General features: G+C 56.1%; 11 protein-coding genes across 11 annotated transcripts; 4 read left to right on the top strand and 7 right to left on the bottom strand.

Moving 5' to 3' along the window:
* Nucleotides 1–186: 186 nt before the first annotated feature.
* On the bottom strand, nt 187–4,931 carry PHYSODRAFT_508901 (hypothetical protein; the record flags this gene model as incomplete). The annotated part of the gene is made up of 5 exons (XM_009531301.1): nt 187–1,686; nt 1,779–3,236; nt 3,270–3,420; nt 3,637–4,618; nt 4,787–4,931. 5 exons carry the CDS (start codon nt 4,929–4,931, stop codon nt 187–189), a joined length of 4,236 nt encoding a protein of 1,411 aa, XP_009529596.1.
* A 447-nt stretch (nt 4,932–5,378) lies between these two features.
* PHYSODRAFT_546562 (hypothetical protein) lies at nt 5,379–7,022 on the top strand (the record flags this gene model as incomplete). Its single annotated transcript, XM_009531300.1, has 4 exons — nt 5,379–5,956; nt 6,047–6,407; nt 6,477–6,756; nt 6,836–7,022. 4 exons carry the CDS (start codon nt 5,379–5,381, stop codon nt 6,946–6,948), a joined length of 1,332 nt encoding a protein of 443 aa, XP_009529595.1. The 3' UTR covers nt 6,949–7,022.
* A 36-nt stretch (nt 7,023–7,058) lies between these two features.
* Nucleotides 7,059–8,300, bottom strand: PHYSODRAFT_334052 (hypothetical protein; the record flags this gene model as incomplete). The annotated part of the gene is made up of 1 exon (XM_009531299.1): nt 7,059–8,300. One exon carries the CDS (start codon nt 8,298–8,300, stop codon nt 7,059–7,061), a length of 1,242 nt encoding a protein of 413 aa, XP_009529594.1.
* A 534-nt stretch (nt 8,301–8,834) lies between these two features.
* On the top strand, nt 8,835–9,886 carry PHYSODRAFT_286397 (hypothetical protein). The gene is made up of 2 exons (XM_009531298.1): nt 8,835–9,491; nt 9,609–9,886. The coding sequence occupies exons 1-2, from the start codon at nt 8,847–8,849 to the stop codon at nt 9,690–9,692; spliced, it is 729 nt and encodes a 242-aa protein (XP_009529593.1). The 5' UTR covers nt 8,835–8,846; the 3' UTR covers nt 9,693–9,886.
* Nucleotides 9,887–10,213: 327 nt separating this feature from the next.
* Nucleotides 10,214–12,787, bottom strand: PHYSODRAFT_508298 (hypothetical protein; the record flags this gene model as incomplete). The annotated part of the gene is made up of 3 exons (XM_009531297.1): nt 10,214–11,588; nt 11,664–12,475; nt 12,563–12,787. The coding sequence occupies 3 exons, from the start codon at nt 12,785–12,787 to the stop codon at nt 10,214–10,216; spliced, it is 2,412 nt and encodes an 803-aa protein (XP_009529592.1).
* A 1,003-nt stretch (nt 12,788–13,790) lies between these two features.
* PHYSODRAFT_302259 (hypothetical protein) lies at nt 13,791–15,077 on the top strand (the record flags this gene model as incomplete). Its single annotated transcript, XM_009531296.1, has 1 exon — nt 13,791–15,077. The coding sequence occupies one exon, from the start codon at nt 13,791–13,793 to the stop codon at nt 15,075–15,077; it is 1,287 nt and encodes a 428-aa protein (XP_009529591.1).
* Nucleotides 15,078–15,233: 156 nt separating this feature from the next.
* On the bottom strand, nt 15,234–16,158 carry PHYSODRAFT_316006 (hypothetical protein; the record flags this gene model as incomplete). Its single annotated transcript, XM_009531295.1, has 2 exons — nt 15,234–15,277; nt 15,351–16,158. 2 exons carry the CDS (start codon nt 16,156–16,158, stop codon nt 15,234–15,236), a joined length of 852 nt encoding a protein of 283 aa, XP_009529590.1.
* Nucleotides 16,159–16,396: 238 nt separating this feature from the next.
* PHYSODRAFT_507199 (hypothetical protein) lies at nt 16,397–17,413 on the top strand (the record flags this gene model as incomplete). The annotated part of the gene is made up of 5 exons (XM_009531294.1): nt 16,397–16,535; nt 16,623–16,650; nt 16,713–16,827; nt 16,897–16,997; nt 17,071–17,413. The coding sequence occupies 5 exons, from the start codon at nt 16,397–16,399 to the stop codon at nt 17,411–17,413; spliced, it is 726 nt and encodes a 241-aa protein (XP_009529589.1).
* Nucleotides 17,414–17,631: 218 nt separating this feature from the next.
* PHYSODRAFT_507238 (hypothetical protein) lies at nt 17,632–18,817 on the bottom strand (the record flags this gene model as incomplete). The annotated part of the gene is made up of 2 exons (XM_009531293.1): nt 17,632–18,676; nt 18,750–18,817. The coding sequence occupies 2 exons, from the start codon at nt 18,815–18,817 to the stop codon at nt 17,632–17,634; spliced, it is 1,113 nt and encodes a 370-aa protein (XP_009529588.1).
* A 629-nt stretch (nt 18,818–19,446) lies between these two features.
* Nucleotides 19,447–21,516, bottom strand: PHYSODRAFT_447412 (hypothetical protein; the record flags this gene model as incomplete). The annotated part of the gene is made up of 3 exons (XM_009531292.1): nt 19,447–19,995; nt 20,113–21,178; nt 21,257–21,516. Coding segments are annotated over 3 exons (1,875 nt in total), but the record flags the coding sequence as incomplete, so codon positions are not given.
* A 389-nt stretch (nt 21,517–21,905) lies between these two features.
* PHYSODRAFT_334045 (hypothetical protein) lies at nt 21,906–22,925 on the bottom strand (the record flags this gene model as incomplete). The annotated part of the gene is made up of 1 exon (XM_009531291.1): nt 21,906–22,925. One exon carries the CDS (start codon nt 22,923–22,925, stop codon nt 21,906–21,908), a length of 1,020 nt encoding a protein of 339 aa, XP_009529586.1.
* Between the last annotated feature and the right edge of the window lie 76 nt (nt 22,926–23,001).

Here is a 23,001-nt window from a genome sequence, read left to right as displayed (position 1 = left end):
ATCAATCTGCCAAACACTTCTGTACATCAGGCGCAAGCGTCACCCATGTTTTGTATGGACAGGAAGATGATTTCCCATCAGGTTACAGGGTCAACGTACATTTTTACGACTGTCGTCCAGCTGTGCTTTCAATTCCTACGTTGGCACAGCATTTTGAGTCAAGTCGTCGCTTGTCGGTGGTTGAATCTAGCACGTTTCACCTTTTTCTTCACTTTGCGCTCGCTGGCGAATCCCGCGGTTAAGTCCAAAAAGGTTTCGCCTCGAGGCTTTCCGCGTGTACGTTCCACTAGAGGTACGGGATCGCTTGCCGTCGGTGTCGCCCTCTTCCGACGACAGACTAATTGTCGGTACTTCGTTGTCATCTTCAGTGATGGCGGAAGTTATTGGTGTCGCCAGTAGATCCAAAGCTGGCGGGTCCCTAACAAGTGGGGTTTGCATGTGCGGTGTCTCGTTCAGTTCCTCTCCACTGTCGCTGACACCGTCCCCGTTCTCGCTGGTGTTACCACGCGAGCTTGAAGGGCCATGGTAGACCAAGTTGCATGCCCACTCGCACTTATAAAACTTGGGGTGCCATTGGAAGAAGTAGTTGTCCCACAGACGAATCATTTTGCAGCTAACCCAGGGCCAGATAGGACCGTCGTACATTTCGTAGTCGCTGTTTGTGTACAGCGACGGCTGCATCAGCACGGGTGTCCAAACAGAGACGCTGTTGTACTTGACTTCGTTCACGTCTCGTTGAAGCCTCGTATCGTACAGGAACGTCCCGTAGAGACCCGAGGTCATCGCGTTTGCCAGGTGCAATAAAAAGCGCTCGTTGAACTCGAACGAACGGGGATACTGGCGTTGCATCTGCCACACGGCGTCAATGAACTGGAACATGATGGGGGATGCTTTGTTGCGCTGCGGGTCGCGGTTGCGGTCTCCAGAGGTGCGCTCAGCGAACTTGTGTCCAAACGCTAGCCAATCTTTTTCTACGAGAGTTGCGAAGCCACGGATTGTTCTGAAGTACGGGTCAATCATCAACTGCGCCAAAGCACACAACTGAGGCGTGCGGTCCCAGCCATCACTGCAATGCACCAGCGCGGACGCTCCTTCTAACTCCAGCACACGAGCGATCTTCAGCGCGCCATCCAGCACAAGGCGCACATGGTCCAGCCACCTCGTCGACTCCACACTCGATAGCCACGTGCGATCGGCATCCTCGATGCCGCCAGGCAAGAACAGCTTCATCAAACCCATGAAGGAAGACTGCATCCGATACATGTTGGCGATGTTGAGATGGTGGACGACGGCGCCTGGATAATCTTGCGGTGTCTCAACGCCTCCTTTGCCCATAAGCCGGTTACCGGTGGAGGCCTTCGGCTTTCGCGCATCAAAAATGTAAATCGGCCGCGATGAAGTCGACGATTGCGACTGGTTTTTGATGATGTCTGGAAGTCGGCGATACACTCCCAAGAGCAGCTGGTCAGACACGTTTGAACTTCCCGAAAGCAAACTTCCCAGCAGTGGTTGGCTGGAACGAGTCAAGACACACCGATTGCGGCGATGGTAATAGGTGATCACAGGTAATCGGTTTTTCGCCCGGAAATCAGCCACTTTGGCCAGCGTCGAGGAGTTCATGGAGGCTGGAAGAAGCAACTTTGACGGATAGGACTTGCAAATGTTGCCTCTGTCATTCTTGTAGAACTGAGACAGTGGGCACCAAGAACAGTTTGGTCAGTCATTGCGTGGAGTATAGCTCGGCAAAGAAAACCGCACAATAGGCAGTGTTATCGTACCTTCAGGAACGGTGAGACTGCTGGATCGCCGCCAATCTGGCGCTTAAATTCACGTTCGTCCACAAAGATATTCCAGCCGTTCTGATCAGCAGACACACCATCGATCAAGTATGAAAATGCGAAAGATCCGCTAATTTCGCGAGGAATTGCCAGAAGCCGATCAGGGCGAAGGACTGGTGATGCTGCATATGCAGGAGTTCGCGACATGGCATGGCCAAGCACAGAGGAAGGCTCCTGCCAAGAACCGCTGGCGTCACCATCCTTCTCGGGCGGTGTATCGGTGCCACTTGTCGTACTAGATAAGGGAGCAAGACCTGGAGAGCTCGTTCGTGAAGAGCTGCCCCGTTCTACGACAGTGTATCGCTGAGACGCATCGGCCATCTTCGCAATAGTTGCCCGTAACTTGTGCGCGTGATCGTCCGACACGGAAGGATGGGTGTCCAACTGGAATCGCAAAACACGAATGTCCTTGCAGCTGATGGAGATGATTGATGCAGAGCCTGTCATCCCTGCGTAGTAAGTGCGTCCAGACTTTGTTCGCCGTCCTCCAGGATAAAGTAGCTGGGTGTTCGTAATAGCAAATAATGGTATGTATGCGATTCCGCCTTGCCCACCACACCGTGGCTGAATCGCTCGCACTCGGTCGAATGGAATGAACATCACCCGGTAATTTGTCACGGCTACCTTGCCTCTCAGACGCCCCCACACGAGAGTTGATTCAAAGGTTTCGCTGGCTGGACCGATTAGCAGTGTTACTGGAAGCTCAGTGTCTTTCACCACCACCTCCCCAGGCAAAAGTGGCACATGGATGGATTGTAAAACGGGGGAATCAACAGAATTTTTGCCGCCTGTATCGCGAACCAGTCCCAGCTCCGACTCAATCGACGTTGACGTATCTCCTGAAAACGTGGTGCTCGGCTGAGGGGGTATTAGCGGCGACTGCAGGTTGTCTGGCACAGGAGATGGAGGAAGCTCCGGGCGCACAGGAAGTGACATCGCAGCTCCCAAAGCAAATCCACGCATCCGGTCCAGGTTTGTTGACCTGCAGCTATCCATCGCTTGCTTGAATTGCTCTCTTTCGTCATCATTCGCAAATTTTAACTCGAGAGACTGGTTGCCCTGCCCGCCATTAAACACAATGAGACGTGCCATTCCTTCTGAAGACCCGAATACAAACGATTGAACAGAATCGCAGTGGAACGACCAGAAGCGATGCATGAACACCGACTTCGCTCGCACGATACGCTGGCGACAATCAAGCTCCAAAGTATACCGGTCCAGCACTGGGTTAGCTTTCGTAAAGCCAAACGTGCGACGAAGACCCGCGTTCTCTTTCGCACCCATTTCGTAAACCGCAAAGCGCAACACAGCCGCAGATAGTTTTGCTTCACTTTTCATCTTCACTTCCGGTGAGTCGATCTGCGCACGTTCATCCACAATATCACTGTCATCAAATGCCTTCTTCGAGTGACTACTGCCATTACTAGCAACATCAGCAGCAATGCTTCTCGCTTCATCAGGACCAAAGGTATGGCAACGTTTCATAGCTGGAGATCCAGATGACGAATCGGGGGATGCAGCGGCCTGCAGATTCGTAAGATCAAAGCTCGCTGATCTCGAAAACTTGGAGCGTCGCGCTTTCCTTCGAGGTCGAGAGGTATCGTTGCTCTCAGAACCATCGGCAGGTGTTTGAGATGCATCGCCTTCCGTGCTTGCATCCCTCGGGGCACCTGTCGAGTCTGTTCCACTTTCGGTGTCTAGCGGACTACTTCCTGTGGTGTGCTCGCTAGAACCTTGGCGTTGTTCAGCCCTCTCATTAGCGTCTTCGCTCGTGTGTCGCGTGTTGGATGCGGTCGACGCCACGCTACCTAAACGGCTCCTCCGCGATCTCAGCTCCGGACTATTGTTTTCGTTGTCACACTCACTCTCACCTCGGACCTTCTTCTTTCGAGGAAGCCTGTCATTCACATGGATCGCGCGTAAATGGCCGCTAAACCAGGGCTTGTTCTTGTTCATTGACGGAGACGGGGTAGACGATATTGACCCATGGCGATGGCGTCGCCTTGATGTCGAAGCTGATGTTGACGTCGTGGAAGACGAAGCAGCGCGCTGTTCCTCTCTATCAGCACCGTCTTCTGCGTCTTCTTCATTGGGACAGCTTGGAACAGGATCAGGCGATGAAACAGACGAGCGTTGCCGTGTTATGACCGACAGCACTCCGTCACTCACAGGTACCGAACTGTTGTTGACCGACATGGCCCGCGGTTTTTCCTCGATCATAATCTCGCCCATACTACCTCGATGGACCGTCGAATCTTGATCGTGGGTTTTCGCCATCTCCATAGCGTCAAAGTATGTGTCCAGCGCCTTCTGGAGCCACTTCACACAGAGATCACAGGTGCGCACGGACTCATCCTGATGGCCAAAGCATGACGGCAGCACCATGTTCTTCGACGAGCATTTCGGGCAGAAGGCGTAGCCACATGCCGTGCAGTTCTTAGCGCGGTTGAACGGGTTGAACGATTTGCCGCAACTTTGACAACCTGAGTTATATCGTACACGAGCACGTGGCACGGGCACACCGGGGCCTTCACTTGTCGACGGACATTTCTCCGAGCGAGGTGCCAGCGGCGGCGTCATCACGACCGAACCAACCGACGAAAAGGGCGGCTCGTTGTCATTGTTGTTGCCTTGCTGCTGTTGCTGCTGCTGCTGCCCCTCCTTCAGCAGCATCTTGAGCCGCAGCTCCTCCACGATACGCGTGGCCGTCTGCAGCGCCGTGGCCGCCGCCTCGAGCTCCTCCTCGTCCAGCGGCTTGTCCTCGTTCTCATCTTCCTCGTCTTCTTCTTCCTCGTCGGCTTCATCGGCGTCTTCTTCGTCCTCCTCGATCGTGGGGCGGATCACCACGCGGAGAGGCGGCGCGTCGGCCGCGCTCGCGCGCCGCTCCAGGTCCTGGAACTCTTCCTGCGTCTCCTCCACCTCCTCGTCGTTTTCTTCTTCCTGTCGACGCGCGCGCTCTCGCTGCGCGGCGTCCGAATCGTCCGCCATGGAGGAGGAGAAGGCGCGAACCAGCAGCGCCGCCATGCGCTTCGGGTCGCGCAGCACCGCCATCCGCGCCGCCTCGTCGTCCATGGACTTGGCCGACGACAGCATCGCCGCCGTCTCTTGGTGTGTGCCTGCGTCGAATCTGCAGGCCTCGCTGATGTACGCGCGCGCGGCAACGAGTGTCTCTGCAGCCCCTCTCTTGCTGTGTCTCAGTCTCAGTTCCACGTCGATTAATGGTGTGCCCCTGGTGTACGAAGAATGATGGTCACTTGAAATGTGCCAATTTTCCGCAATGCTTGTTCAACATGCTGAGCGCAAAGCAGGAGCAGGAGCAGGAGCAGGAGCTGGATGACCCCCGCGAGGTGGAGCGCCTTCGCGTGGAGTATCTGCGCCGCCACCGCGAGCAGATCCAGCAGCGGTACCGACTCGAGGCGGTGCGCTCGCTACGCTGCACTGCGAATACCTTTCACTATCACCAAATGTTGACCCATTTATCCTACTAATTAAATCCTGTAGGAACGCCGTGGGGAGGAGCAAGGGGCTGATGTCGCTGCGATGAAGGCTCGGAGGGATGAAGTCCGCGCTGCAAAGGCAGCAGAGAAGGACGGGAAAGCTGTGGGCAATGCGCCGACGTCTACATGGAAGCCGACCCGCAGCTTGCCGAGCATTTACGCTCGCTTCGACGACCTGGGGGGCGAAGAGCTACAGTTGCTGGCAAATCGGCTGCAAGCTGGTAATACTAGCAGTCAGACGCAGTTGAATCTGCGCGGGAAGTACCATGCGCGATACATGAAGGATGCGTATCCGATCGCAGGCTCGCAGCTGACGCTCGAGAAGCAGCGCGAGATGGAGGTCGCCGCTAAGAAGAAGCTACTGCTTTCCGATGCGGCTTCGCTCGCTGAGAGGAGTTCTTATAGCTCTCAGAAGAAGGGTGGCGTCCTTAGCCTTGGCTTAGACCGTGCGCACGGACGCTCAAAGCAGGAGCATTATGTTGGTAAGCTCACAACACACCTGAAAGGCGAGCAGGAACAGGTGCGACGGTCGAGGGCTGAACGGCAAATCCGGCTCTGTGAGGTGCAGCACCGTGAAGGCATGGAGCAGTTCTGGAGGCTGATGCATGCATCTCCAAAGCGGTACGTCATCCGCTTTGCGTTGTACTTGACCGGCGCTACGGTATCTTGAGGCTAGCTACGTTGTTGCTCACTTCGTGTTCATGACGGCAGTGAAGTGATCGCCTGGTTAAAGTTCCACTCGTTCTTGGACGTTAACGTACCTGTACGTCTTGCCTTAAAGGACAACGCGAGTGAGATTGTCGTGTATGAAGACAGAACGTTGGGGCTGACGCCACTAATGGCAGCTTGCCGCGCCCTGTGCGTTGAGCTCGTGCGATGCCTGCTGGACCACGGCACAGTGGTGTGGCTTTCTACCGCTAACGGGGATACGGCTTTGCATTTCTTATGGAGAAATTGGACGCTTGGAACTACAGATTCTGTGAAGGATGTGGCTGCGTTGATATTGCGGAGCCAGCACGTTCAAGAAATCATTAAAGACCTGATAGCACGAGGATGTGATGTCAATGCCCAGGTAGGATGGACACCACGCTTACATTCGAAGTGATCTAGGACCCTCTAACTATCGCCGTATGCTTGATAGAACGCATTCGGGGAGACAGCACTGCAGTTTTGCTCTCGGTATGGTCTTCACGACTGTGCGAAGTTGCTTCTAGCTAACGGTGCGGACCCCTTCATTTGCGACCGAAAGGGAGTATCCGCCGTGCAGTATGCACGGGATCATAATTACGAGAGTTTGTACCAATTGCTTCTTCACTACAACACGATTGAGCAAGTTCGCTTCAAAGAAAAAGAGCGACAGGAAACAGCTACTCTGCTCAACCGAAAACGCGGGGCGTTGGCTGCTACTTGGTCTCAAACACGTAAGTTTGGGTGTGTGCTGTACTGTAATTACATTCCAGTTGACTGTGTGTGCTGCATTGCATTGTGGCTCGTGATCAGCGGAGCATTTCTTCACCAAACTGAAGGTGGAGCAGGAGCGTGCAGGTCATCTGCGGAATCAATACGTCGACTGCAGAGGGCAGGTGATTGTATGCTGTGATGACGACGACTAACCCTGCCGGTTAGACTACGAAAACTTCAGCACTCAACAACAAACTGGCATAAAAATCGTCTAGATTGTGTTATTAGCTGCGTACGAATCCCATTGTCGTCTATGTGATACCTACTTTTTGGCCAGGGACTCGCGCACAGCCTGTTCCTGCATCGCACTAGCGCCACGCTCCTGGAACTGCTCCAGACTGCTGTTCATGGCCTCGAAAGCAGACTCAACTGCGGACTCATCGCCGCCCTCAAGCGCCTTGGTAAACGCAGCCGCCTGCGGTGGGCAGATGATGCGGCCCATGCAAAGCTGCAGGGCCATCGCTGCCTGCGAGCACTGCACCTCGTTACTGCACGTCTTGACCTCCTGCATGCAGCTCTTGCACGTGTCCTTGATCTTCGCAAAGGTCTGCTCAACCTCCTCCACGGAGAGCGGCTCCGGCGCGTCCTTCTCCTCCTGGGCACGCTCCACCAGCGCAGATCGAGCAGTGATATCGGGTCCCTTCATATCGTTGATGAAAGCCATCACGGGGAATTTAATGCGGTCGACGAGAGCGCCCACCGAGTCCACCGCGGGACGCGCATACATGGAAATACTCTTGACCTTGTCGGCCGAGTGCAGCTCCGGCACCTCGTCCTGCGCAGACTTGTCATCGTCGAAGTAGTAGTCGATCACGTAGCGCACCTGGGTGTTGTCGCTGCGCAGCACCGTCCAGTCGTGGCGGTCGAAGGGCTCGCCGTATCCGAGCATGCTCTTGATCCACGCAATGGGCGTGAGCTTGTCAGGACGACCGCAGAACTTGAGCAGCTTGGAGCTCTCAAGGTCCGGGTGGCACACCTTCTCGTAGTGCTCCACCTGCGCCCAGGCGCGCTCATTCATGTTGTTGTGGATGGACACGATCGCCTTCACGTCGCCCTCGTGCACGTCCTCGCCCTTGCCCTTGCGTTGGAGCGCGTTGAAGAACATTTGCTCCGACGGGTACAGCCACGTGCCCTCGGTTCCGCCCTTGGGGATCGTGGACTGCACGCGCTCCTGCGGCAGCGGGTAGCGCTGCTCGTCGTTCGGGTCCTGGTTCGGGTTGTACGGCATCATGTTGGTCGGGTCGATGCGCTGGCCGTACACGTTGTAGACCTCGCTCTCCACCTTGCCATCCTTCACCACAGGACAGCCGCCAGCCATGGCGTCGGCCACGGTCGGCTTCTTGTCGTGCTGCACCGGGCAGCCCTCAATCTTCTTGGCGCTGTCGTGCTGCACGGGGCATCCGTCGGTCGTCGCCTTCTTGGCGTCGTGCTGCACCGGGCAGCCGCCCTGCTTGCTGGCAGCAGCAGCGTCGGCCGCGGCAGGAGTGCTCACCTGGTTGCCCATGTCGATTCGATCTGTCTTGCAAAAGTGAGCTGGTGAACGAGCGGCTACGCAGACGCTCCGTCAAAGTTCGATTCAACATATCGGATCCCAAAATAGTCTATTTTGGGACCCCGTACTTAGCACCCTGTCTATGGTCAACCGAACTTAACGTCGACGACCCCACATACATTTACCAAGATGCGGATATCGATACTACGCCGACATGTGTAGTGTAGCTTGACAAACTTTATCTGAAGTGAACGCACTTGGTTGGCCTGTGTCGGTCCCGTTGGAGCGTTGGTGGTTGGGGAAGCCCGAGGCTTTGGACGCCGCCGACAGCCGCATCAATAGCCATTGTCCTTATTGTCTTGTGAGGTGCGTAAGCGGATCCGTTCGCGCGCTAATTGTCTGCGGCTGCTACAGCTCTCGCCGAAAGTTGCGCCCCCGCTCACCATATAGCGGAGACGTGCAGCGTCGTCAGCAGCATAGCAGCCCATTAAAGCCTGCCCCAATTGAACCACAGAAACTGATGAAGTTGTTGCCTGCGCGCTCTACAGATTCTCCAACATGAAGCTCAACATTGCCAACCCCCTGACGGGTGCCCAGAAGGTGCTCGAAGTCGATGACGAGCACAAGCTCCGCGCTTTCTACGACAAGCGCATCTCCCAGGAGGTTGAGGGCGACGTGCTCGGCGACGAGTTCAAGGGCTTCATCTTCCGCGTGTCGGGCGGTAACGACAAGCAGGGTTTCCCCATGAAGCAGGGTGTGCTCTCGAACGGCCGTGCCCGTCTTCTCCTCTCCAAGGGCAAGACGTGCTACCGTCCCCGCCGCAAGGGTGAGCGCAAGCGCAAGTCGGTGCGCGGCTGCATCGTCGGCCCGGACCTTTCGGTGCTCAACCTGGTGGTCGTCAAGGCCGGCGAGGCTGACGTCCCCGGCCTGACCGACGTGCAGATCCCGCGTCGTCTCGGTCCCAAGCGTGCCTCGAACATCCGCAAGCTGTTCAACCTGACCAAGGAGGACGACGTGCGCAAGTACGTCATCCGTCGCAAGTTCGACTCCAAGACGGGCAAGAAGAACGACAAGGCCCCCAAGATCCAGCGTCTTGTGACCCCGCGCACGCTCCACCACAAGCGCCAGATCGCCCTCAAGAAGGTGCAGCAGCGCGAGAAGGTGCAGCGCGAGGCCGCCGAGTACAACCGCCTCCACGCTCAGGTTCGTCTCATTCCTCTATTGTGACGTCTGTGTAGTTATTGTACGCCATGATACTGACTTATTGTATGCGCGGATGTTGGAACTATCCTGCTCCTTTTTCGCCTTATGGCACTGCAGCGCGTGAAGGAGCAGAAGGACCGTCGTGCCAGCGAGATCGCCAAGCGTCGCAGCAGCCGCAAGGCCTCGTCGGTCAAGGCGTAAGCTGCAACACGCTAGCGGGCTCGGAGCCCTGGGCTCAGCCTCACCTATTGAAAGGTGGACGGTCCTGGGGCATCTCTCCTCTGCAATACGTGTTGTTCCCCGCGCCCTGCTTTCTTGGCAAGGTGTGGGTTCGAATAACGAACAGGACAAAAGGCAATACACAATGCTCCATTTGGCAAACAAACTTCCTTTCCATCTGTATTTTATCTTATTCGTTACTTGATCGTCAAGGTTGTCAATGGCTTGATATTGTAAACTTCGAGGCAAAACGCTTGTCATTTCATGTGTATCATGTGCATTCTTGAAAGAGAAGTTATGAACTAAAAGTAACTTACGAGCTGGTCGAAGCAAGTGCTTCGGCGAACTGAGTTACCAAAAGCGAGTTGCGTCGATACTGAAAGCGTCTTCCGACGTGTGTATTCTTCTTCAAAGGGCAAAGCATGAGCACCATCGTTGGGCTGGGCTGGCTTCTTCTCTGCCCACATCGAGATCGAGACTTTGCTTTTATTCCCAAGTTTTCATCATCGTCCTCCACGCATGTGGTGACCCGGCTGCTGCATGCCCGCAGGGCCATATCTCTCCATCGGACCAGCTCCTCGGCCGCCCATCATGGGTCCTGCGCCTCGTCCTCCCATCATGGGACCATTTTGGCTGTTATAAATACTCTCGAACTCGGGGCCGTTAGCAGGCGCCGGCTGAACATGCGCGTAGTGGCAGTTGCCACCGTGCTTGCAACCCATCGGCGAGGCAAAGTACCTGCAGGGCAGCGTGCCGCGGTTCTTCTTTGATGGCCGCTTGGACTGCGGAGCGTCGAGCATAGGGCCGTTGTGCGAAGCGCCCATGGCGTCTGCCTTCCGCTTTCCAGGCATAAAGGGCCCTCCTGGCGGGCCTTGCTGAGGCGGGTACTGCTGCTGGTACTGGTGATCATAGCCCGCACCAGGACCCATATCGCCATACTGCTGCTGCTGCTGACTACCGTAAGGACTAAACGCAGGTGGGGGCCCACCAGCATTGGGCGGGGCTTGGTAGCGACCGCGACGATACTGATCCACAATTTCAAACACACGAGCATCTGGAATGCGGTTGCCATGGCGCTGCGCCTCCTCTAGCACCTGCGGCACCACGTCGGGGTTGTCGAGCAAAAGAGCGACCGTGTTCTCCTGCAGAGGACCCAAGGCTTCACGCAGCTTGCGATCCGCCTCGGGGTCTTGCCGACCATTGTACTCGCTGCGGTTGTCGTAACCACGCTGATCATAGCCTGGGGCCTGGTCGTACCCTCCAGAAGGATACCCCTCTCGAGAGTAGTCAGGCGGGGCCGACGAGGTAGGCGGGGCCGACGAGGTAGGCGGGGCCATCATAGCAGCAGCGCAAGGGTCACCTTCGACCACATCGCTCAGCGGAATCTCTAGAGGCGGTCCGCGGTGGGGCTCGTTGACGCGTTCCCACTCCTTCGGACTCGGGATCGGCATCTCACCGGCTAACACTTCATACTCGTCCACATGACGCCGACGGCTGTCCTGGACATGCATCTCATCGGTCTTGCTGTCGACACGCGCTGCCACAGCTTCCGGCAGACGAATAAATGCTGGAGTAGTCCACTCGCGCGACTTTGAAGCTGCTACAGCTGGTGGCACCTTGTGATGCTGAGCGAGCATCGCATGCCGCTCGTTGGCGTGCTCACGGAGCTTGGCGTCCTTGAAGCTCTGGTCATCGTGCCGCGGGTCGTAGGGCACAAGATCGCGCCACGACTCGATCAGCTTCACCTTGATAAGCTCCTCGCCGCTCTCGTCCGCCCACCGAATGCGCTTGCGTTCTTTTGAGGAAGAAGTCGAAGATGATGCGGCCTTGAAGCTTTGAATCGTGGGAAGGGGCATGGACAACGCATCGTCCACGCTGCTCGAGGCGGAAGTGGAGCCCTCGCTTGCAGACTGCGAGTCATCCACCTTGCCATCGCTCGTACTGCTGGCCGACGCCGTAGTCTTCTTCTTCTCCGCTGCAGCGGCGGCGTCCTTAGCTGACTTGCGCTGCATGAGATTTCCAATCAAGTCGCTGGACTTCGACACCGCACTGCCGCCGCCGAAAGGAAGCCGCTCTAACCGCTTGATAGTACGCTTCTTCAATACCTTAGGCTGCTTAGCTGGCACCGGCTTGGCAGGAGCTGAGCTAGAGGCAGTCGAAGGCGCTGGCTTTGCAGAAGAGGCTGTCGTTGATGAGGACGGCTTGTTCGAGCTGCTGGAAGAGTCGGGCGTCTTCTCTTTGGCTACCGACGAGGGCGCCGCCGGCTTCTCCTTCTCTGTAAACTTGCTACGCCAGAACTTGAGAAGATCCTGAGCTGCGCGCTTGACCCGCTCTTCACGAGCGTTCTTGCGCAACTTGACGATAGGCTCATTGATACGTGCTTCCGTAATACTAGTTAATTGCAACGGTAGAGTCTGCAAGACTTCTAACAGTAGAACCAGCAAGTCATTGTGTTGCCAAGCCACTGCCGAATCGACCCAGGCGCGCGCAAGGCGCAGGCCGCCACTCTTCTCGAAGGCACCAGCACAAGCGTGAGACAGCTTGGCGTCGCTGGCGGTGGAGGTGGCACGCAGCACCACGAGTGCTAGAGTTTGTTCAGGCTCCGTCTTGCAGCGAGGCAGAATCTTGAGGAACACCGGGAGGTTTGAGATTGAAGACACGCGAAGCTCACCATCCACAAGCGACAGCAAAGAGGCCTCCGCGCTGGACGGAGTGAGCTTGGAGCTATTGCTGCGGCTCATCATGTTCTGAAGCACGTTCGGGACCTACAGCAGTGAAACAAGACGTCGAATGATAAATAGTGAGAACTCGAGTCTACAAAAGATACCACAATGTCTACACTGCCAACTCACCGACTGGTCTGCGGGGAGCTTCACCGGAGCAGGAGCTGGTTGCTGCTTGAACTGCGGCGCACCCATCGACATCGGTTGGGACACCATGCCTTGGAGTCCGAACGCCGGCTGAGCTTGTGCGTGGCTTGGGTGCATCAGCGGCTGCTGCGGGACTTGCAGCGGAGCACCGAACTGCGAGTGCTCCAGCAGGCTCGTGAAGCTGGCTCGCTCCATGTTGACGTTCATGGTCTACAATCCAGACAGGTTGCACACAGTGCACAAGTGAGTCACTCTGTATCATCTCCACGTCTTCCTTAGACACAAGACGCAGTGCTGCCGACGCCAGGCGCCATACTTGCACTCCATCTCAACCATCACCAGCACCAGCAACCACCGACACGTCACAGTCGAGTTGAAGATCGCTCTCCATCATGGGATCGGCTGGGTGAGCTCTCGAGGCGTCAAGACCTCAGTCATGGCGTCACCTTTAGCACCAGAAAAAGCCCTTAAACAGGCCCATGTTTCTTCTTTCATAAAGAAAACACTGAAAGCGACAATGGCCGCAAAAAGAGCTTCAACGCGCCCGTAAAGGGCGGGAGAGACACGACGTCGGAGAGGTGCGAGGAGTGCGTGGTGCAATGCCAGTGGTGTGTGCATGCGTCAATGCAGCACGGCACGGCAGCTATCTCGTGCCTAACTCTACTAAAGAAATCCTAGCTTGAAATATTTACCTTGAGCAATGTGTTGGGTTGGCGGTAGAGTTCAGGGCCCGACAGTGCGTCGACGCAAGACCAAAAACTGCGCCGAGAAGCGGACGGACGGACAGCGAGCGACGTGTAACGGGACGACAGACGGCCGACACTGACACTGAGAGGCGGGCGAGTCGGAATGCAAAGGAATCAGACGCTCGATCGCTCGGCGGGGACACTACGGAGGGGGGGGGGCGCCGATGGATGACACTGCGTCGGTCGAGGGGAGGATTGCAGAAAGCGGAATAACTCCCAGCCCGCTGATGGCTCGCTCGCTTTACTTAGTAGAGAAGAGTTCTTTCTCGATGGCTTCTTTGAGAATGTATGGGGGGTGGTTTCTCGCGTCTTTTCTCCCTTCTCTGGGAGCGGCCACTGGCTCGACGGTTCGGACCGGGGAACGGACGGTTCGGTTACCCCGATAGTGTGACATGCGACAAGGCGTATTTAGTGCCACCCTGTGCAAGTCGATAAATGATCTGGTTTGATTGAAGTTGAGCCAAATGTCAACGGGCATACCAAGCCTCAGTAGCGGAACTATGGAGAGCGCTGCGCCGTTGCCGCCTGCGTCTGCGGACCACGAAGTGATCGTCATTAGCGACGATGAGGGCGAAAGCTCGAGCGAGGACGCGCCGTGGATTCCGCTGCTGCCGTGGCCCGACGTGGCCGAGAAGCTCCTGCTGCTGGCCAAGCACCGCGAGCTGCGAGTGGACCAGCAAGCAGTCGCAGCGTTGCTGCAAGATGCTGGTCTTCCGGCGTCCGCCGACGTCAACCGCGCTCTTCGCCTCGCGTGCGAAAAACTGGTCGACCTCCTGGCGTTCTCCAGAGGCCATGACCGACGGTACCAAGCGAACAAAGACTTGGTCTGGGTGCTCTGCGAGGTGCTGAGCTTAGTACGGAGACGGTCGAGCAGACAGCGAGCGACTGAGCAGGTGAAGATGGAGCCGGGCGTGCGTGGGCAGCAGGCTGTGCTGCGTGAGCTGCGCCAGATGATGGAGAAGTGGCGGCTGATGGTCGAGGAGTGTTCGAGGACGAACATCGGCAGGGAGCGTGCACTAAATGATACGATTGCACACTTGGAGATAATAATTGAAGCGTGCAGTGAAGAGGTCGGGCAGCTCCAGGAAGACAAGCAAGAGTACGAATTCGTAATGGATACTGCGGCGGAGGAGTGGGCTAAAGTTATGGAGTGCTGCCGCAGCAGATTAGAACCTGAATGCATTGAGGAGACCGAGCGCACGTGGAGGATTTTCGACGAAACCTTCCGTTTGACTGCTGATGTTCAGAAGCACTTTGAGGGAAGCAAGCGCTCCCGAAACGCGCTAGTGCGTCAAGCACAGGAAGCGGACCTGCGCCGTGTGTTCTTCCGAGCCGCGCAGACTCTCACTTTTACAATTGCCCAATTAATGGATTGCCGTGCACAAGAGCAGCAGCAGCAGATGACGAGGACGCCTGAAGAGCTGTTAAATTCTCTTGGAAGCGACATGCTCATCTACCTGAATACTTTCTGTGAGGGTCTCCGGACTGTCTGCGGAAATGTATTTGAAGAGAGAAGAGGAATTGCTGCAGCGAGCCCTGAAGACGAGCATCAACGCGAGTTGCTGAGTTTCAGCAAGAACTTTGAAGCGTTTTGGCTGGTCCATCGCAACTGGCTACCACCAGCGGTGCTTGACATGACTATCAAACGTTTCGAGACTGTGACCGAAGACAATGGACGACCAGGATGTCCTGTTACCGCCGCTGTTGCTCGTGTGTGCGCAAATCTGCGCTCAGGCTTGTCGCTGCAGTAATAACTGTACACGTGAGTTGAATCGTTGGCTTAGTTGTGCTGCATGTATACAGATCATTAACATGATGCGTCCACGTAGCTGTTAATTTACTTCAGCTTTATTTACTCAATCGGCTTCCTAGATGTTGCAATTATTCACCGCGGCTAGAAGGAGAAATCAGAGGTAGAGTCGGTTGGTGTTTGTTTGAAGTCGAGAACGACCTAATACTATACGTGGCTTTTGCTGGACTGTTGAGTTGTTTAGAAGAACGTAGTAGAGGAGGAAGGGTGCTACCGGTTGCCAGTCGCAACTTTTGCTGTCGTTGGCGTGCCCGCAACAACATTTGCATTCGTTCTGGATGATCAGCCCAGGTTTTTACTTGGCGTTGATGCAGGGCATTTTCTCGTGCGTTGAGGAAGGCTTTCGTTGCCAGAGCGAGTTTTCGTTGTCTTGCTGCAGCATCGAGCATTTTTCTCACGCGCTGCCTGTATCGTTGCCATCGAACTCGCCACAGAAAAAACCGAGCAGCGCGCTGCATCGTCACTCGGGCATTCCATCGTCTTAGTCGTTGCATGAAGCGCTTGCTTGCATTTTGCAGCACGACTGCTGCTCGCTGTTGACGGATGACAAGCTTCCGATGACACCGGTATCCTCTCTGGATTGCAACAGCAGCCTTCCGTCGCCTCCGTCGTTCACGAGCAAGCTCCATGGCCCTCTCGAGTGTTGCAGCATACTCGAACAGCTCTTGCCGCAGTCTCAGCACGTACATTCTGTCGAGCATACCGCGGAAGCAGCGCTGTACGTGGGTCGCTGACTGGTGCCATCGGCGTAGTGTGCGCTCTTGGGCGCGCAGTTGAGCGCAGGTCCATTCTTCTACTACATCTCCAAACGTTTGGAGCTCATGATGGGTCCACAGGCGCCGGTGACGATTGATCGGGTCTTCATCCGTGATAGCAGACCGATCGGGAAGATAGAACAACGGCCTCGCAGCAAGAAACCTCGTCCACGCAGCGTCACCGTCATGGAAATTCTTGGCTGGCGAGTCTGGTTGCTTGTATTGAGGTGTGTACAGTGCCAAATCGAAGGGGTTCGTGAGAACCATTGCAGGATCATTATCGTTTTCTCTAGCGCGCAGCTTGCCGTGCATAGTGGATTGCCGTCGCGCCCGCAGCATAATGCAGCTTACGTCTTCGGATCATCGAACGTACGTAGTATTTTTAGTGGAATGCGGGGCGGAGACGAGCTCGGCGCTCTTATCTTAGCGCACGTCGATATCCTTCCGGGTAATTCTTGTCTTCAGGCGTGGAAGGACCACTACCTTTCCAGCACAAGAGAGGATCATGAACCGCGCCACGCATGCAGGCTTTTGTGCTTTCGACGAGCGCAACGCTGGCGGAAGATTTCAAACGCAGGCAGAGCTTCGCCGCTTCAAGCACGTCGTAGCGTACACTGCTGCTGGGGTCGACTGCGGCGAGAAAGGTGGGCACTCCCAGACTTCGGATGGACTTGGTGGCCGCCCTTCAATTGACCCCACTCGTGATTCCGTGAAATCTATCTAAACTATAGTCGACGAGCTCCAGGATGGCAGCCCAACGTAAGCACCGTCTTCAAATAAAGAGGCGAAAAGAACGAGACTAACGGGTGTGGCTTTTGTAGGAAGACACGTAGCGAAGCATTGAGCACGTTTGCTAGGCGGATGCGCGAAGAGAGAGCTGCTCATGAAGTTCGAATCGCTCACATGAATCGACGGATCACAGACTACCACAACCGAGTACGTGTCGGCAATAGCTCGCAGTGATCCCCCTCATTTCTAATGTTTTCCCATGGCGATCCCCACCAGGAAAATGACCGACTGCATGCAACCACCGCGACAACAAACTTTCCAGCCATGCACCCTAAGACACAGAAGATCTCACCGGGCACAACCATCCGCATTCGAGAGTAAGTACTCGTCTTCGATACTGCGAAATGAATGATCAAGAGCAGCACTAATGCTGTACTGTCATGGTTCCAGTCCCAAGCCTCCTAACGTCTTGACCATGAGCAAGAGACTACCATCCGAGACGCCACGAACTGAGCACGATTCGATGCCTTGGAAGTCCACAGGAAGGTTGGACTTCTCCAACCAAGAAGCGCGTGATCTCTATTGTGAAGCGCTACTGCGGTACATCGCCCAGCAGAAGGAAGACGCTACGACGGACATGTCACCGAGGAACTCAGCTGGAAACTCGACAAGTATCGATCCACTTCCTGTCGGGTGGGAGGAGAAGACTGACGCCAAGGGCCGAGTATTCTTCATCGACCACATCAACCGTGTTACAACCTGGGATGACCCGCGGAAGAATCTTCCGTCATAGCTACAAATACTTAAGTAGTATACATGTACTCGACAACGCAAGGAAAATAAATACCAAAGCTTGTTTATCAATTGAGTCAAAGTGAAGCTGTCATGAATATCTTTCCTAACGTGTAAGTACCTGATGTACATGTAGAAGGCATGAACAACAGATGAAGCTGTAGTTTCAATCATGGCATGATGTGAATTAAGAAAAGGATTATCCCTGCAAGATAGGTTCTACTTCGACTCGTCAATCGGCCCCATTTTCTCGTCGTAGTGAGGAAGGTGCTCAATCACTTCTTTACTGCGCTCCACGGCGTTTTGAAGCACCACACGATCGTAAGCGCGCATCCAGGTAGCTGCGGGTTTGTTGCTCATAACACTGAAGCGTCGACCCCCACCCAAGCCCAGAATCGTGTTGGACGCGGAAGACGCCAGTGTCGCGACATTGGCTTGCTCGCGAGTGACCATTCTCGAAGCCACAGGGTCGTTTGAGCTGTGGTCCCGTGAGAAAGCATCTAACGTCATCCGCGCTAGATTCGACAGCTCCTCGGCTTTCATGCGGGCGTTCTTGAGTCGAGTGGCTGCCACGGAAACCTCTTTTTGCGCGTCCTTCACGTCATCAATAGTGTGGCGACGACGGATTGCGAGGTCGGTAGGCAGAGCTTGCGAGCTTTCGGTGGTGGCCAGCAACAAGTCGGCTGGATCCACGTCGTCATCGTTTATCATTTGCAGGACGAGGTGCACACGGTCGTGCGAGTCGCGACGTGCCTGCAACCGAGCCAGCAAATACTTGGTGATGATCTCGCCCGAATGTTCCGGGGTCGACGACGTGGTGCCAGCCTTCGACTTGTTAGCAAGTGTGATGCTTGACATCGTTGTCGGAGGAGGGTAAGCCATTCTTCCGAAAAGACCAGGAGCCTTTGGTGCTGCTTCAATCCCGAGAGTCTGACGCAGGCGACGCGAGTCCACATCCAATGCCGGAATGGAGCCGACCGAGCTTTTCTTCGCATCACATTCGGAGGACTGAGGTGTCTTCTGCGGGAAAGCTCGGATGGTGACGCAGTTCGCTGTCATGTCTTCGTAGATGCAGAGATCAAGGGTCTCATTGACGCGCCAGAACAACTTGGATCCGTCGTACAGCAGACGACGCATGGGACGCGATTTGGTGTCACCGGAGTTTGAGCTTTTACCCAGACCCAGTGAGGCTTGGTGCAGTGGCGAAAAGTTCACGTGGTCCATCAACTTTTGTGCGGAGCGCACTGAGATTTTGCACACCTCACTGCACAGACAAACAAAACAAACTCGGAGTTAGAGATGCTATCCGTACCGTATTACAGACACAAGCTCCGTACCATGTGAACGTCGGCGTATCAAGGTGATCTGGCAACCGAAGCATCTCAGCCGACGAATTGCGGTCCATCGTACGCCTACGGGGTCAAACTGCTCCAAGCCCAGCGTTTTTGGCGACAAATAAATACTCAACCCAAGATGGCGATCTTGCCGAGCCGCGAGCAGAAATAAACTACCAGAGAAGAACGAGGAGGAGGGCAAGGCACGATCGTGCTTGCTTGCTATTCCTGCTCACCTTGACAAGGCCCCCAAGATTAGCAGATACTTTTCTGAAACGCTTCTGTGCAAATCGGACACGTACACTGCCAAACTGTTAGAGCAGCAGTTGTCTATCAAAGAGAAAAGGATTCCTTGCTAGCACATGACTCTAAACGGCGGGGGTAGCGTCGGCCTCCTCCGCCTTCTTGTCGCTCTCCTCCGGCTTGTCGCCTTCTTGCTGCTGCTCGTCCCGAGTGGCACGCTCCGCGTCCTTAACCTTCTTGGCTTCCAACACTGCTTCCTGCACTGCCGGATCGTAGATCTTCATCTCCTTCATCGTTCCCAAAAGCACGGCCACGTCCGCCTTGGCTGCCATCACATTAACCGAGTTACGGCCACGCCACACCACCAGGTTCATCACCTTCGACCTGTAGAACCAGCAAACACAAAATAGTTAGTTTAGCAGACATTTGCTTCAAGCAACCAGACACTGGCCAATGCAAGTAGGGCAACGTACTCGACGTTGGTCTGGCCCGGACGGTCAAGCATGCACACGACGCTACCAATCGGAGCGTCCTGGAAATACTGGCGAGTGGCCGGCTCGAACTCGTCGAAGTCCAGCAGATCACCAAGTCGCTCCAGCATCATCTGGAAGTCCTTCGTCGACACCTTCGCCTTGCGCTTGTTCATGAACGGCAGAATGTGCGGCAGACCGGCCTGGCACACACGGTACACCTTGCCGCCCTCGGTAGTCTCGTTGCGCTCAAACATCTTGAGTCCGGCGTACACAACCTTGAGCTTCTTGCGCTTCATTTCCTCGAGCAACGCCATCGTAATGCTCTCGGTCACAAACGTGACGGACTTTGCGTCCTCCGAACGCGTGATCAGCTGCGATGCCGAGAACTCAGGGGCAATGTCGTAGTACTCGCGAACGTTGGTCCAGTTGTCGGCTCCAAACGCCACGTACACCTCGCCCTTCTTGTTACGGCGGTCGTCGCGACGGTTCTTACGCGGCTTAGCCTCCTCAGCACTGGCCTCGTCAGACGCAGACTTCTGAGCCTCCGCGTCAACCTTGGTGTCAACATCCGCAGCATCGCTCGACGGTGCCGTTTCCTCCTTCTGTTCCGCGGTCTCTTCGGACTTCATCGGCACATCATCAGCCTTAACTTCAGTAGCCTCTTCCTTCTCATCCGGGGTCGGCGCCACCTTCTTCAGCAGACAGATGAAAAATCCGCCCGTGTTCTCGTCCTGAGGCAGGCAGCGCATGCAACGCTCCAGGTGCAGATTCTCCGCTTCCTCAGCCGTAGGCGGGAACATAGTAGCACGGATCTTGTCTTTGGTCTTCTCCTTTTCGTCCTGGGCAACGTAGTCCTCGTACGACGCAAACTCCGTGAGCTTCGAATCCATCACCTTCCAGGTGTTGATACCAGGACGGCGCTTCAACAGCGGCAGCGTGTTCGACACGTCCACCAACTCCAGCGAGCCCTTACCCCAACGCAGAAGATCGGCCACCACCGCCTCGTTCTCCAGCGGGTTGAACGTGCACGTCGAGTAGCACATGTTGCCACCAACCTTGAGCAAGGCGGCGCCACGCTTGGCAATCTGCAGCTGAAGCGGGTGCAGCGCGATACCGTTCTTGGCGCTCCAGTTCTTCCAGATGAGCGGGTTCTTACGCAGAGTGCCATCACCACTGCACGGCGCGTCACACAGGATACGGTCAAAAACACCGTCACGCTCCGTGCCGTCCTCGCCAAGGAACGGGATGTTCTGAGCCTCGTGGCAGGTGACAAGCAGGGCCGGCGAGCTGATGCGCTTGGACTGGTGCACCAGCATGTAGGCGCGCTTGAGGTCCACATCGTTCGCCACCACCACACCAGTGGGGGTCTTGCCCGTCTCGAACTCCTTCGAGTGCAGCGACTCGAGCAACTGCGACGTTTTGGAGCCGGGGGCAGCGCACATGTCCAGCACCTTGTGGTGCGACTCCACGCCCAGCACAAGAGGCGGGATCATGCTCACAGCCTCCTGACGCGTGATGCTGCCGCTGTTGGAGAGCTCCACGAGCCACGACTGGAACTCCTTGAGGATCGGCAGCTTGCGCACACGACGACGCTCCACCGACCACGTGAAGCCGCGGTTGTCCGGGTACCAGGGCATGGGGCTGATGGGCTCCACGGGCTCATCGTCCACCACCAGGCCGTCGAACTTGAAGTCCTGCTCAATGTGCTCGCGGATACTGCACCAAAGCACCAAAATCACTCAAAACGAGCCCCCACACTCGAAATTCCACTGCAATATACACTGATGAACTCACCGGTCAGCGAACGGGCACGAGCTGTTGATGCGGAAGGTCGTGGGCAGCGGCGTGGCCAGTGCCTTCTTGAACGCGGCCCAGTCCGCGTCCGCCATGATGTTCTGCGCCTTGTAGTACGCGTCGAAGTTCTCGTTCTCGTACACCCAGTCTGCGAACTTGTCGGCGCGCCAGTCCTCCGCCTTGCCATCGGCGCGCGGCTTCTTGCTGCCGCGGCCGCCACCGCGGCCTCCGCCTCGTCCGTTGCGCGATCGCTTGCCCATGGTCTCGAAAACTTGCTGAATGACGCACTGCCAGCTTCCATCACTGGACAGCAGTAAGTTCGCACTATGACTGATAAGTTCGCACTTTGTACGTGCTTGTCACCACCTTAAGAGTCAAAGGCATTGACTCACTTTTCGTCTACCAAGTGGCTGGCTTACTTCACCGATGACTCCTTAGAATGATCGCATAGCTACAAGCACCGATGAAGCACCTGAGACCAATTGTACTGTGGCTAATATATCTGTGTTACTAGTTTAATAGTCATATACTATGGTTTGGTTTCTGTCTGTATGCGGCGAAGGTAGTCCCCACACGGAGTGTCGTTGTTGGGGGATTTCGTACCATACTGCGTGGTAAAAGGAGAATGATGCCTGCCAATGGAGCATAGTCACGCGAGAACTGCTGCACACACGGAGATGTCGTCACGCTTGCCCTGCTTCTTGTGTGCGAAGGCGAGCAGGTTGGACGCGCTGTAGAACGCTAGCTGGCGCACGCGCCGCTCTTTGGTGAAGGCGGCGCGCTGGATTTCTAGAGATGGGATGGCTTCGCACTTCTGTCGGAACCGCTCGAACTCCTCCGCGTCGACGGTTTTGCTGTTCTCGAGCTCGGCCAACGCCTCGCGGCAGAAGCCCGCGGCTGAAACGGCGAATGGGATGTACTGCGAGCTGCACGCGAAGGTGTCCTTGGCGCGCTGCACTGTCCTGCGGGCGATCTCCTCCGCCGCGCCGCCCTTCGATCGAGACGACGGCGACGTCGAAGCCGACGCGACGCACGACACAATGTCGTCAACGTATATATTGTCGTGCACGCCGTCCGAGAAGAGCAGACACACGTCACCCTCTTCATACTCAAATACCTGGATCTGCACCTCCGCCGCGTAGTTGATAGACTGGTTGCTGGACACCACGGCCGGCACGTTAAAGTCGTAGATGATGGAGTCGCTCTCGAACACGAGCGCGTCGCCGCGGAACACGACGCACTTGCAGTCGCCGATCGTGTAGACGAACATCTGGCGCGAGACCTCGTCGAAATAAACAGCCGAGATCGTCGAGTCGAGTCTCCCCTTGCGCTTGGCCATCTTGCGCGCGCTCTTGATGGCCGCCTGCATGCTCTGGCTGAAGTCCTCGGCGCAGGGCGGCTCCTCCCTCGAGCGCTTGCGCAGCTTGGCCAGGTGCGTGAGCGTCTCGGCCACCAGCATCCTGGCCAGCACGCCGGACGCCTTCATGGTGCCGGACACGCCGTCCGCCACCACCATGTAGCCCGGGCCGAAGCCGACTGCGTCGTCGCCGTGGAACGAGTGCGTGGCGCTGCCCACGGACTGGAAGCAGCCGCGCGCCTTCTTGTCGCCGATCTCGTGCAGCGCCTTGCACGTGCGCATGCGGTCCAGCAGGTACTGCGCGGCGTTCATGGCCAGTGGTGCAGGAACCGGAAGCGAAGGAGCTCGCGCGCGGACGCGTGAAATGGAGGAATGGAGCGTGGGGGAC

This window comes from Phytophthora sojae (genome assembly GCF_000149755.1).
Source record: "Phytophthora sojae unplaced genomic scaffold PHYSOscaffold_5, whole genome shotgun sequence".
NCBI lineage: Eukaryota > Oomycota > Peronosporomycetes > Peronosporales > Peronosporaceae > Phytophthora > Phytophthora sojae.
The sequence above is the reverse complement of the archived record's forward strand: the minus strand, read 5'-3'. Positions and strand labels throughout refer to the sequence as shown.